The sequence below is a fragment of the Panthera leo genome, chromosome C1, assembly GCF_018350215.1.
Source record: "Panthera leo isolate Ple1 chromosome C1, P.leo_Ple1_pat1.1, whole genome shotgun sequence".
NCBI lineage: Eukaryota > Metazoa > Chordata > Mammalia > Carnivora > Felidae > Panthera > Panthera leo.
In genome coordinates, this window is record NC_056686.1 from 70,506,658 (window position 1) to 70,521,459 (window position 14,802).

General features: G+C 39.1%; 1 protein-coding gene across 1 annotated transcript in view; it reads left to right on the forward strand.

Moving 5' to 3' along the window:
- Positions 1-13,415: 13,415 nt before the first annotated feature.
- The window catches only part of SAMD13 (sterile alpha motif domain containing 13), a 40,414-nt gene continuing 39,027 nt past the window's right edge, over positions 13,416-14,802 (forward strand). Inside the window, exons 1-2 of the mRNA XM_042948617.1 lie at positions 13,416-13,443; positions 13,538-13,699. Coding sequence (XP_042804551.1) covers positions 13,416-13,443; positions 13,538-13,699 — 190 coding nt within the window. The remainder of the gene's footprint in view (positions 13,444-13,537; positions 13,700-14,802) is intronic.

The following is a 14,802-nucleotide window of genomic DNA, read 5'->3' on the forward strand; positions in this document are numbered from 1 at the left end:
TAATTTTACATAGATTTTTTTATTTTTCTATTTGGCTAATCACATCATCTTTTAAGTAATGGCAATTTTTAAAAAACTTGTTACTCTTTTTCTTTACTAACTGAATGGCTAGGACTTCCAGTATGTGTTGGCTAGATGTAACATTAACAGGCATTCTTGACTTCTTACTGATTTCTAAAGGAATGCTTCTAACTTTTCACCAGTGAGTAAAATTGTTGTGAGTCTTTGGCAAATATTTTTTATCAACTCAAAGAATGTAATTTCTATTTCTAGTTTACTAAGAGTTTTTGTTTGATTGATTGTCTTAACATGAATAAATATTAAATTTTATACAATGATTTGTTTGCAACTACTGAGATGAGTATAGTATGTGCTTATTCTTCACTAACTATAATTTGGTGAATTACATTAATTGATTTTCTAAAGTTAAACTATTCTTTTTTTTAATTTTTAAAAAATGTTTATTTATTTATTTTTTAATTTTTAAAAAATGTTTATTTATTTTTGTTTATTTATTTTGAGAGAGAGAAAGAGAGAGAGAGAGAGACAGAGAATGAGCAGGGGCAGGGCAGAGAGAGAGAGAGAGAGAGAGAGAGACAGAATCCGAAGCAGGCTTTAGGCTCTGAGCTATCAGGCACAGAGCCTGATGTAGGACTCAAATCCACAAACCGTGAGATCATGACCTGAACCAAAGGTGGACACTTAACAAACTGAGCCACCCAGGTGCCTCTAAAGTTAAACTATTCTGTGTTCTAAGAATAAACTCAATTTGCCACAATGTATTATCTTTCATGCATTGTCAGATTAAGTTTTTTTAAACTGTTTTTGCCGAGTTTTGCATCTATGTTCATGAGTGAGGCTCATTTGTAATTTTTCTCTTTTATATTATTTTTGTATATTTTATTACATAAAATACATAGGCTTTTTTCTTTTGAAAGAATGTGTTTTAGATTAGAATTATGTTCCTTGGGTGTGTATACACACACACACACACACACACACACACACACACACACATATATACGCATACATATCTATATATATACAAATATATATAAACTATATATATGAACAAATATATATGAACATTATATATGTATGAACATATTTATCTATATATGGCTATGAAGCCACCTGGGCCTAGTCTTCTCTTTGTGGTAAGATTTCAAAATTGTTGAACCAATACCTTTAAGGGCCTTCAAATTATTCAGAGTTACTATTTTTTTCCTGAGTCAGTTTTGGTAAGCTGCATTTTCTAGTAATTTGATATTTTTGTCTTAATATTCAAATATGGCATCAAATTGTTTTTACTTTACATTTTTTTATATCTCTGCATTTTTAAAATTCCTAAAATCGCTTATTTCTGCCTTCTCTTTTTTTCCCCTAAATCAGTTAAATTAGAGGTTTATTTTATTCACCTCTTCAAAAACCTAATTTTCAGCATTTGCCTTATTTTATCTTTGTTTTCCATTACATTAATTTCTGGGCTCATCCTTATTATTTCCTTTCTTCTGTTCTCTTTAAATTCATTCTATTGTTCTTTTTATAATTTCTCATGGATGCTTAGTTAAATAATTTTAAGGCTTTCTTAGTTTTTAATATAAGACTTTATGGCTTAAATTTCTCTCTCAGCCTTGTTAAACTGCATTTAAGATTTAGTAAAGTTGGTGAAGTTTTTTGTTTTATTATTATTTCATTCTAGAGATGTTCTGTTTTCCACTGTGATTTACTCCTTGGTTGATGAGTTATTTGGAAGTGTATTTTTCAATTTTCTAAATGAATGTTTTCTAACATTATCTTTCAGTTAATATCTATATTAATGAATTTTAGTCATAAAATATAATTTTTTAAAAGTCCATTCCTTCAAATTGGTTGAGATTTGTTTTATGGCCTAATTCATGACAAATTATTATAGCATCCCATGCATGACCCAAACTAATTTGTGTACTTTAATTTAGACTGCAAAATTCTATATATTCATTAGGTCAAGCACTCTGTATCACCTAATCATATCTTTAATGCTTTTTGGAATATTTTATCTATCAATCACTGAGAGAGATACATTTAAATGATTCCTTATAGTGGAGAATTTGGCAATTTCTCTTTGTAATTATGTCACATTTCCTTTTATGATATTGAAGCTACACTATCAGGTATGCAAAAATAGAGTCATTTTATCCTCCTAGTGAATCAAGTCTGTTATAATCACTGAATGATCTCCTTTGTCTATCAAGTTTTTTGCCTTAAAGTCTATTTTATATAATATATAAACTGCAACTCTTTTGGTTAATATTTGCCTAAAATATATTTTTCTGTCCTTTTACTTTCAGCTGTTCTTTATTTACATTTTAGGCATGTCTCTGTAACCAGAAAATACATAGATTTAACTTTTTGATTCAATCTCACAATCTCACTTTCAACGGGAAGTTTAGTCCATTTATTTTTATTGATATATTTTATTTTATTTTATTAATATAATGTATTGTCAAGCTGGCTAACATTCAGTGTATACAGTGTGCTCTTGGTTTTGGGGGTAGATTCTCATGATTCATTGCTTACATACAACACCCAATGCTCATCCCAACAAGTGCCCTCCTCAATGATATTGATAATTTTAATTTATCTCTATCATCAGTTTTTTTTTTTTGAACATTTGATGTTTATTTATTTTAAGAGAGAGAGAGAGAATGTGAGCTGGTGGGGGTGGGGGGGAGGAAGGGCAGAGAGAAAGAGAGAGAGAGAATCCCAAGCAGGCTCCAAGATGTCAATGCACAGCCAGACGCAGGGCTCGATCCCACCAAGGGTAAAATCATGACCTGAGCAGAAACCAAGAGCCCGCTGCTCAAAGGACTGAGCCACCCAGACGCGCCTGTCACCAATTTTTAAACTATCCAGTTTAAAATTTTTGTTCTGACTTCTCTGTTGCTTTTTTCTCCTTCTTGTCTTGTTTTAATGGATTCAATTTCTTAGTTCCAAAATTTTCCCTTCTCTAGTTTTGGAATTATAAACTTTATTTTTGCTCATTAACTAGTTCCTTTGAAATCAGAGTATGCATACTTAACCTAACAAAGTCGGTACTTGTTATCTTTACAACCTTCCCCAACACATAATGACCTGAGAATGTTTTAACTCTTATCATCACTCCATCTTAAAAGCCATTATTTTTTAATTCTACAAGCTGTACTTTATTATTTATTATTTGTATTTTTTGTATTGTTCAGGTTGACGCAACCATTTGCCTTTTCCTTTACTTGACATTAGTTTTTGTCACTCAAACTTCCCTTCTAGATCATTTTCCTACTTCTTTTTTTTTTTTATTTCTTTTTAAGATTTTTTTTAAAGTGATCTCTACACCCAACATGAGGCTCAGACTTACAACCCTGAGATCGAGAGTCCTATGCTCTACCAACTGAGCCAGCCAGATGCCCCTCATTTTCCTTCTTCTTGAAGACATCCTTGGAAGTTCTTTTATTAAGAGGTTATTGATGTTAATTTTTCCCAGTGTTTGTTTATCTAGACTACCTCTATTTTATCCCCATTTTGAAAAACAGTTGCAGCAGAGAAAGTTAGTATTTACTAAAATATCCACGTGATTCTCTTCATTTCTCACTCTCTCTTGCAGTTAGTTTGGGACTTGGGACTTATTCTGACCAAAGGACCACGAGGAGAAGTAACATGTTTCCCTTCTAGAAAAAGGTCTTTGAAATCTGTGTTCCTCTATGTCCCTCTTTCCCTCCTGAAATGACCTGATAGCTCATGTAATTCTGGGAGATGCAGCTAGAAAGATCAGAGCTTCTTTTGGCCTGGGTCCCTGAGTGACCAGGCGGAGCAGGGCACCCTCTGACCTATCCTTGATGCAAAGCACAAGAGATAAACTTTGATTATGTTAAGCCACAGAGGTTTCAGAGTTAATTTGTTACCACAGCCTAATAACTTATTCTGACAGGTAGTTTTAATGGGTAAATAATTCTCTTTCAGTTACTATCCCTCAGCACATTTAAAATATTTTCCCACAATCTTTTGTCCCATTTTTGCTGCTCAGAACTCACCTGTCTCATTGTCATTCCTTTACAAGTAATCTGTATTTTGGGGGTTTTGGCTAATTTTAGTATCTTCTCTTTGTCTCTGGCATTCTGAAGTTTTACAACAATGTGTTTAGGTGTGTATGTGTCTGCATCTGTTTAAGTTTATGTCTGAGGGTCCTTTGGGTTTTAGAATCTGAGGTTACTATCTTTCATCAGTTCTATACATGCCTCGTTTACTGAGTCCTCAAATATTGCTTTGTCCTCTTCTCTATTATCTCCTGAAATTCTGATTACAGGCATACTGAGCCTTCTCCTTCTATCCTCCATGACTCAACCTCTCTGTCATATTTTCTAGTGATTATCTCTCTATGCTGAGAACACAGGGACATGGTAAACCTCTACAGATTCTATGCTGCATTTTATGTAAGGTTTTCCAGTCTATGCTTCCCACTCCCTAATTCTCTGTCTATGGTTTCCTCCACTCTAAATTCTTCCACTGGGTTTTTAATTTCAATCTTTTCATCTTTCATTTCTAGAAGTTCTATTTTGTTCTTTTTCAAATGTGATGGATATTTTTATGGTCTCTTTTTCTTTCCTCAGTTTTTATTTCGTTCATAACTTATTTTACCATATTAAACATTCATTTTACTTTTAAATTTATTCATGCATTTAAAAGATGATTTATATATTTTATCACTTATGTTAAGTGCTTCAGAGTAAGAGAAGTCCTCTGTATATTTTTACTTAATAATTTTATTATTTCAAATTGTTTATGCCTTAGGATATAAGAAACTTAATACTGGATCCTTCCCTGCCCCTAGATATTTAATTGTGTCCAGCTATCACATTGGGCCCAGATATCACTATATAACCCCCACTACTTAGGTAAACCAATCACCGCTAACTCTGCTGTTTAGTGTGTCTGTCCTGTCACTGAGTCTGTCTCCAGCTGGCCATATCTCTACTGCAAACTTCCTGATTTTAATTCAGGAGTTTAAGATTATTTCTAACTCTCATGACCTACCCCCTCCTTTCCATATCTCTAGACTGCTGCTGTGTTTTGGAGAATGTCCAAAAGTTTGACCTTTAGATAAGGAGATGAGACTATACAAACTTTTGCTTCTTAATACCATCTGCCTGGGAATAAAAAATCTCTGGGCAGGAAGAAATAAGAAAGTAAGGAAGACAATTTTCAGAAAGTCTGTATATACATCCTTTCCACTATGGAGGGACATATGTAGGGAATGTGGGGGCAGGTATCCTGTATTGCAATGATGACTTTTCATAATTAGAGGTAGTTTCAACAACAATTTGATCTACTATCTACTCGTTGTTATAAATCCTGGCTTATCAATTATGCTAAAATTATCCTGCATTTTCTTTCTCTTTTGAAAAGTTTATTTTTATTTATTTTGGGAGAGAGAGAGAGAGAGCAATCAGGGGAAGGGCAGAGAGAGAAGGAGAAAGAAATTCTGAAGCAGGCTCCACGTTGTCAGTGCAGAACCTGATGCAGGGCTCAAAATCACAAACCATAACATCATGACCTGAGCCGAAATCAAGAGTCAGATGCTTAACCGACTGAGCCACCCAGCCACCCCCATCCTACATTTTCTAACCAATACAGCTTGTGATCATGTGTCAGTCCAATTCTTACAGTAAGGGACAGGTATTACCTGTTTTATAAACTTTCTAGACTAAATCATCTCAGCAATTGTTTCTTTATTTCATGTGATAAAACAGATCCCACATTGTTAAAAACAAAAACAAATTCAAAAAACACGTGGATTTGTTTTCAAGTGTACACTTGACCCTTCATACAGATAGGTGTTATGGGTAGCACTATAGGTGTGAATTTCAGGTATAAGAATGTTCACAAGGAATGTTTACCTTACCAACATTTACAAGTTTTTCATTTAAAGCATATAGACCTATCCTCAGTATCAGCACATAAAACCTCCTTGAGTCTCTTAACAAACTTTCTACTGTCTAACACCAAATGTCGATATCCAATCTCAAATTACCCAATACCAAATCTTGGTTGGGAGAACTAATGTTTATAAAACACCGTTGAACGAAATGCGGTCTATCTGTATTAGCTGCCTAAGACTGCTGTAATAAGATACCACAAACCGGGTCCCTTAAAACAACAGAGATTTATTCTCTCATAGTCTGGAAGCTGGAGTCTGAATCAAGGTTTTGGCAGACCCGTCTAGGACTGGGTCCTCCGTGCCTCTTCCAGCTTCTTGCAGCCCAGGTGATTCCTAGCTTGAGGCAGTTTAACTCCAATCTCTACCTCCATCTTCCTTCTGTGCCTCTGTCTTCACATAGCACCCTCCTCTCCCTGTCTCACTTCTCCTTACAAGAACATCTCCTACTCCAGTGCGACCTCATCTCAACTAGTTACATCTGCAATAACTCTATTTCCAAATAAGGTCACATTCTAAGGTACTGGGTATTAGAACTTTAACATATCTTTTGGGGGGACACATTGCAACCCAGTAACATCATTTGTTTCTCCAAAGAGAAGATTTTATCTTCCAAATAGGTTTGGATCCCACTATCTTTGAACCAGAGGAATTCGCTTTCTCTGGACTCTGTTTAGATGCCAGGTTTTTATCTTTCATTAAACAATGCTACGAGAAACAGCTTAATGAATGCCACTATTGTATTTACTAATCAAGTTCATTAAGAACCTTGCCCCCTTTGATTTTGTTTCCCCGCTGGAAGCAAATGCCACAAAAATTTTCCCCCTGAATAACCCATAGGTTTTCATTTAGAGTCAATGAAAACCATATATCTAATTATGTGGGGGTTTTTTGTTTGTTTGTTTGTTTGTTTTTGCTTTGGTTGCCAGGAAGCTTAAAAATTCAGTCACAATTTCATTTTAACAACTTCGTAGAATGCTGCAGCTACTGATTTGCATTTTTATTTCTCCTCTGGTATTGACATTTTATTTTCATGTGGATATTAAACAGTTTTAAAAATTGCCTCTTATATTATTACAAGGCACTTGAATACTTTGTTCAAAAATGTTAGCAATAAGTAGAAAAAAAAAGCCAAAGAAATAAGTAAATCTCTTTCTCTTCCTCCCCCTCCCCCACTTTCTTTCTCCCTGTCTCTCTTCATTCACAGCAGATTTTCCTCCTGTCCCAGCTCATCCATCACTGAATGACTGACCAAAGACTATGAACCATCAACACTCAGTACTCTGGTTTACATTTTCGATAGATGATTCAAACGGTACACAGGCAAAAAGGGAAGGGGAAGCAAGACACTCATTTTATTCTTGAGCAAATCAACTAGATCTCACTGATTTCCTTCAAAGATTAAAAAAGAAAAGTCAGAAAAAAAATAGCATGGGACCCATGCAGCAGTAAAAATAAAAGAAATCTGGAAAAGCAGAGGAAATAAACAAGGAGAAGAAACTAAATCCCTGAAAATCACACTAAGAGCATCAGGAGTAGAATTTAAACTAAAGAAAATCGGATATGGAGGGCACGCTATTGAAAAAAATCACATAGAATTTAGTGGAAAATGACACAGAATGAAAGTGACGAGGGAGGAGCTGGAAGAGGCAGAAAACAAACAATAGAGAACCGGCACATGAATGCCTGCTATCTTTGAAGATGTGAATGAATACATGGAACCAAAAAAATTTACATAATAGAAGAATTTTCTGAAATAAAGCAGATCTTAAAATTACATTTTGAAAGGGCTCACCGCATTCCAAGAAAATTTAATAAAAGCTTTTATCTGAAACTTCAAGGACTGTAAAAAAAAAAAATCCTATAGTCATCTAAGCAGAAGGAAAAAGTCATCCTCAAAAACAAAGAAATCAGACAATATTAGATGCTAGAAGAAAATGGAACTGTGGTTAATGAATATTAAAGGGGAAAAGATTTCTATACCTGGTGGAAAATTTCTAACCACCTTTCATATGTAATGGTAAGAAAAAGAAATTCTCAAATACATGAGAATTCAAGAAACATAACATTTATGAGCTTCTGGAAAATCTCTCAGGAAAAAATCAAGACAGTGAACAGATGAGTAACAATAAGAAGTTCATGAATGAGAAAGACATGAGGTAGAAAAGGTTTAGTGATGAGCTTTAAACCTCTTCGTCCATAAAACTATATTTAGGTAACTAAAATTCTAAGTCATAAAATGAAAAATAATTGCTATAATGCTTAAAGAAAAATTACATAATATAAAGAATAATATTTTAATGATAATAGACAGGGACAAGAATCAATATTTGCTCTCCAAACTAACAGAAAGGTGGGGAGAGAAAAAGGTGGGGAGAGAAAAAATAGTCTAAGTAGATTAATTTCATCATCTTTCATCATCAATTCATTTCTAAGGTAAATTGAGAAATATAAATATAAATATATTATTTAATATACTTTACAACTTCTAAATTGCTACAGTATAGTAGGTGGCCTTCTAAAGGGGCTCCCAATGATCCCCAACTCCTGGTATCATGCCCTCATGTGTAGGCTAGACATAATGACTCATCTCTAACAAAGAGAATGTGGCAAAGTGAAGGATTTTACTTCTGGAATTAAGCTATTAAAGACTGTGATATCTGGGTCGCCTGGGTGGCTCAGTCGGTTGAGCATTGGACTCTTGGTTTTGGCTCAGGTCATGATCTCACAGTGTGTGAGTTCGAGCCTCATATCCGGGCTCCGTAGCTGGTATCTTGGAGCCTGCTTGGGATTCTCTCTCTCTCTCTCTCTCTCTCTCTCTGTCCCTCCCCCCCACACACTGTCTCTGTCTCTCTCAAAATAAAGAAACTAAAAAAAATAAATAAAAAATAAAATAAAATAAAAAGACTGATTTCTGTCTTGCTTACACTCTTTCTCTGCCTTTCCTCCCATGGCTTGCTTTGATTCAGCCAGCTGCCATGTCATGAGCTGCCCTGTGGAGAGGCCCACGTGACAGGAACCTGAGGCTCTCTAGGGCCCATGAGGAACTAAATCCTGTCAACAGCCATGTGGTTAAGCTTGAAAGTGGTACAACACCTGTGAAAACTGAACAGTAAAAATTCTGAAGCAGAGGACTCAGCTAAGCCATGCCAAGATTCGTGACCCACAGAAAGTACAAGGTAAACATGTGCTGCTTTAAGCTGCTAGGGCTGGGGGTAATTTGTTACACAGCAAAAGATAACTAATACCTAGAGGAGGGTAAAAATAAAAACCGAAAAAAACAAAGAAAACAGATTATAAAGCAAAAAAGAAAACAAAGAAACAATAAGCATTCAAAATGTAACACATAACAGATAAGCTTAAACATATCTAATTAAAATAATTTCAAGTAGAATAAACTATTTTTTAAAAATTATTCCATGGGACAAAGACAGACACTATAATGGCAAAGGGTAATAGGACAGATGCTTCTTTTTTTTTTTTTTTTTTTTTTTTTTTTAAGATCGAGGGAAAGATTGAGTGGGGGAGGGTCAGACAGAGAAGGGAAAGAGAGAATCCTAAGCAGGGCTCAATACCAGGAACCCTGACACCCTGACCTGAGCCAAAATCAAGAGTCAGGCACTTAACCAACTGAGACACCCAGGTGCTCCTATAATGGCAAGGGATATACAACTCACAATGAAGTTATTGCTAGTATGAATCTTCCTATATAAAATAATATAGTATTCAAACACATAAAGCAAAACTTCAAGAAATAAAAAAATAAATAAAAGAAATGTTAGAAGACTTCTCCCAAAGTCTCCTTCCCACAAGGTTCCAACATCCCGTAATCTGTCTCCATCTTCCAGCCCTCCCCTACCCCTGAAACTCCACCACTGAGCCTTCTGGAATTCATGATTCTTCTCCCATATCAGTTTTCATTGCTATGACTCTGGTCAAGCCACTATTACTTCTTGCCTGGATTACTACAATATCTCCTTGTCTCTTCAGCCTCTACCATTGCTCTATCTATTCTAGATAGAGAAGCCAGAATAATCCCTTAAAAATATGCCTGATTATATCACTCCTCTGTTCTAAACTCTTGAGCAGCTGCCCATTTCATTCAGCATGAAAGCCAAAGTCCCCGCAATGCCCTATAAGCCCTACCTCACCTGTCCCAACCACTTGGTTACCTTTAGTTCTCCTCCTACTCACCCTGGCTCTCTCCAATCCAGCCACAATGGCATCCTTACTGTTTCTTAAAAACTCCAGCCAGACAGCCACCTTCTGGCCTATGCCTAACTGTTCTGTCTCCCTGGAATGTTCTTCTCTCAGAAATCCACCAGGTCATTCCCTTACCAATTCCAGATCTTTTCTTGAATGTCATCCTCTCAATACAATTTATCCTGATCACTATATTTAACGTTTCAACCCACACTCTCCTGTATTCCCAATCTCCTTTATCCTGCTTTATTTTTTCAAAACATTTTTGGGGCACCTGGGTGGCTCAGTTGGTTAAGCGTCCGACTTCGGCTCAGGTCATGATCTCGCAGTCCGTGGGTTCAAGCCCCGCGTCGGGCTCTGTGCTGACAGCTCGGAGCCCGGAGCCTGTTTTGGATTCTGTGTCTCCCTCTCTCTCTGACCCTCCCCCATTCAAGCTCTGTCTCCCTCTGTCTCAAAAATAAATAAACGTTAAAAAAATTTTTAAAAAAACGTTTTTAATTTTTTTTAACGTTTATTCATTTTTTTTTTTTTTTTGAGAGACAGAGACAGAGCATGAGTTGGGGAGGGGCAGAGAGAGAAAGAGACACAGAAATCTGAAGCAGGCTCCAGCTGTCAGCACAGAGCTTGAACCCATGACCTGAGCTGAAGTTGGACACTGAACCAACTGAGCCACCCAGGTGCCTCCAAAACACTTCCTAACATACCATAGAATTTACTTACATAGTTTATGTTTATTATTGTCTGCCTCACCCACGCTCACATTAGAACGTGAGCTCCCTAAGGGCAGTGAACTTTTTCTGTTTCACTTATTTATGTAGATCAAGCATCTAGAAAGGTGCCTAGCACACAGTAGGCATTCAAAAGACATTTGTTGATGGACCGAATAAATGATTCTTGGCCTTATCAAACCTAACGCCCTTTTTAATAACAAATACGGGGCAATCTAGTCTTTAACATTGTGAAAGCAAGGTTGTAAACTACCTACGCTTGTAAGCTTGTAATTTTTTAAAAAATTCAAAGTGATCCCTTAACTGAAACATAAAGGAAAAAGTAAATGTGTGATTCATTATGGAGCTACTCAGGCATCCCTAAACTAAAAGGCACAAGGAAGTAATCAGATGCTTGCATTCATCTGTAGAATCACCATGAAATGGACAGCCATTAAATGAATCGTATTGGTGATTCAAATTCCAAAAACTGTATTGTCATTCAACGTACTGCATTCCAGGAAAACTCAATATATCTTAAAACTGTGTGAAAAACACTGTATGTTTATATATAAAATAGATTCTAGGCTCAGGTAAATATAAATAGCTTTTTCATCTACACAAATGAACAGTAGAACAGTCAAGCAACGCAGAATGCAGGACAATTCTTTGTGCTGTACTAGCCTGGGTACTGCATGATATCTAGCATCTTTGGCTCCATTGACTACATTCCAGTAGTTCTCCCTCCCCAATCAGGAGACAAGCAAAATCACTCTGGTAAATTTCCAAAACAGCTCCTGGAGGCAGATCCATCCCAACAGATTAGATCTGTAATTCCAGTGGCCCAGTCACTGGCTACCTCTCTATAGTGTTTGACCTGTTAATGAACAACTCTTCACTTCTCTTTCCTTTCTTGGCTTATGTGTCACTGTACTCCTGCAGCTTCTTCTAATCTCCTTCCACAGCTCCTGCCAGGTGTCACTGTCTGAGTCCTCACTTCCCCTTGCCCACCTCGGGACTGCCCTTCCTTTTCCCACTCCAAATGATCTTCAACTCCTTCATCTAAGTCATCCACTCTCAAAGTTCCGTTTCTACACAGGATATCCAAGTCCACACTCCCAACTGACATTCTGTCACTCATACACAGAAAGCCTCAAGTTATACATGTCCAAAATCAAACTAGTCATCTTCCTCGAAAACCTGTTTTTCCACCAGTGTACCTATTCATGTGAATGACAACATTATTTACCTACTCAGTCTAGAAATGACAACCATCTTTCTTCCTCGCCCCTCACGCCCACGTCCAATTGATTGCACTGCTCTGTCTAGTTTGCCTTGGAAGTGTCTCATATCCGCTTCCTTTCTATTACTGTAGTTCAAGCTATCATTACCTGTAACTTAGAATATGGTCACAGCCTCCTAATTGGTACTTCTACTCCAATTTCTTTCGGTATTTCCACAAAAGGAGATAATAGTATGATTAGCATTTATAAACAGTATTATTTATACTTAGTATAGTGCCTGGCATATAATAAGCACTTTATTAATAAGCACCTTATTAAAGGTCCTGTTATATGCCAGGCACTATACTAAATGCTTCCCATCTCTTTTAATCTGCACAGCCACATCATAAAGTAGGAGTTATTATTATTTACATTTTAAAGATGAGAAAAAAGGGTTTTGGGATGTTAAATAACTTACCTAAGGTCACAGAGCTAGCTCTGAAGTGACACCAGGATGCCAGATCTATCTGGTTTCTAAAATCCCATTGTTTTGCTTTTTTTTAATACAACTTTTTCATTTCATTAGACCTATAGTCTAATCACAACCTTCTATTCAGTCTCTATATCTATCCTGTCATTTCCTTCCTACCCTATCCAATATTCAACCACCATGTTTCCCTATGACCTCTAGCCTCTATCACAGTCTTCCCTTCTGTCTCTATCCCTATCCCACCTGCCTTTTCTTTCCCAGTCCATTCTTGCAATCCATAAGTTCCTTTGGTCTTACTTATCTCCTTATTTAGTGAGGATTTATTTACCAGCTATTTCAGGAAAGTCCCTCACAGCAGGCTCGTCTTTCACTGCGCCCACCACATCTGCCAGCAGCCTTCCTTCTCCCCACTCTTTTCCCAGCTGCTAAGAGCAGGGTTAGAAGAGGAAATGAATAGAGCGGATACAAAAGACTCCCCACATCTTAAGTTTTCTCTGCCTAACTCGGTGTTGTTTTATGATTCCAACATAAAGAACCAAGGGAGAGGGGCTCTGTAAACTGCAGAGTGCTCTGCAAATGTAAAGTGCAATTTATTCACCCTACCTTTGCATGCCCTGAGTTATTCTGTGAGTGACAGCACAGGTGCTCCAAGTAGAGAACTCCACGTTTGTGTTCGGGACGAAGGAAGCGTAAGGCCCCAAATAATATGAATTTGGCCGGGGAGATGTCTACTTGTCATTACTGGCCAAACCCAGCCTAAAACTTCATTGGGACGTGAGCGAGTAAGACAGGGCGGTAATGGTATTAGCCTGAAAACCCCCAATTTAAAACTCTCTCTAGGAATGTTCCCCTCCCCCCAGCTCCCTGGCGGTTTTTAAGTTCCAGCAAACGTCCTCCCAGGCTTTCGCAGGGCCCCCGCCTAGTCCCCTCCCTTCCTGACCTCTCCGCTTCCTGGTGGCCCCAGCCCTCGGACCCCCGCCCCGCCCGCTCTCCCGCCCGCCCGCGGATGACTACAAGTCCCGGCGTGCCCCGCGCGCTCGGCCGGCCGGCTGCACCGGGGCTGGGCGCGTGGCGGCCGCCGAGCTCTGCGCGGGGGAAAGCCTCCCGCCGCCGGCCGTGCGGGGAGGTAAGTGATCCGCTCGTGCTGCGAGGGCACTGGGAACGCGGCCACCCTCTCCCCTCTCCAGGATGGAAGGAAACGAAGAAAACCACAATAAACACCGCCCTGCCCTCCCTCGTCTCTGCTGTGTGTCCGGTGCTCCTGCAGCTTGTTGCACCCATGAGCGTGGAATCTGTCACCCCGGAGTGGAACTGGGGACAGAGAAGCGTGCCGGGCTCCGGCGGAGAGCTGCGGCTCGCCGTGGCTGCGGGGCAAGGCTCTCAGGACGGGACCCGGTGGTGGCACGGCTCGGCTGGGCGCCCAGCGAGCGCCACAACCCCACGCTCCCTTCCCACAGACGGGCTCCCTGGGGAGCCCCCAAACTCAAAGACAAACAGTTTCTTCTTGAAAGTCTTAGAAACTTTTCCCCTCTTGTCGTCGGTGCCACCAGCGAGTCGTTTGTCTATCGGACGGCGCCGCTCGTCCGAGGGGCTTCCTGGCGTCCGCTCTCCTGCCCTCAGTCTTGCCCCCACCGCTCGCTCTCCAGGTCGCTCCCCCTTCTCCCCTGGGACGCCCTTAGGGAGGCGGTGAGCTCGGCCCTGCCCTCCGGCGACTTCTCGAGATTTCTTCTGCAGCCACGTGGACCCAGGTCTGCACTCTGCGATGCGGGCTGGACACTGTGCTGGCCAATTCCCTGACGGGAGGCCAGGGGCGAGTGGTTCCTTTGGGACAGCTCTGGTCCTCGGGGTGGAGGGAAGGAAGGAGTGCTGCGCAATAAAAGAAGCCCCATCGGAGGCACCCGTTCCCCACACTCTGACCCATCCTCTCTCCTAAGCCCATGCCCAAGTGTGCCCAACAGTTGTGCTTCAGAATCCCAACATGAGGATCTCCCAAGTGATTCTAGCAAGCACATCCCATAATGTCCTGGATCAGAAGCTCTTGTTTGCATCTCTATCACCCTACACGTACACCCTACACACGCGCACGCACAAAAACACACCATGCACGCTACACACACCACGCACACGCCGTACACCTTACACACAGCATACACATTACTCTCATCACACACATACATTACGTACACACACTTCATTTAGGCTGTAGGCTACATACACTACATACATACA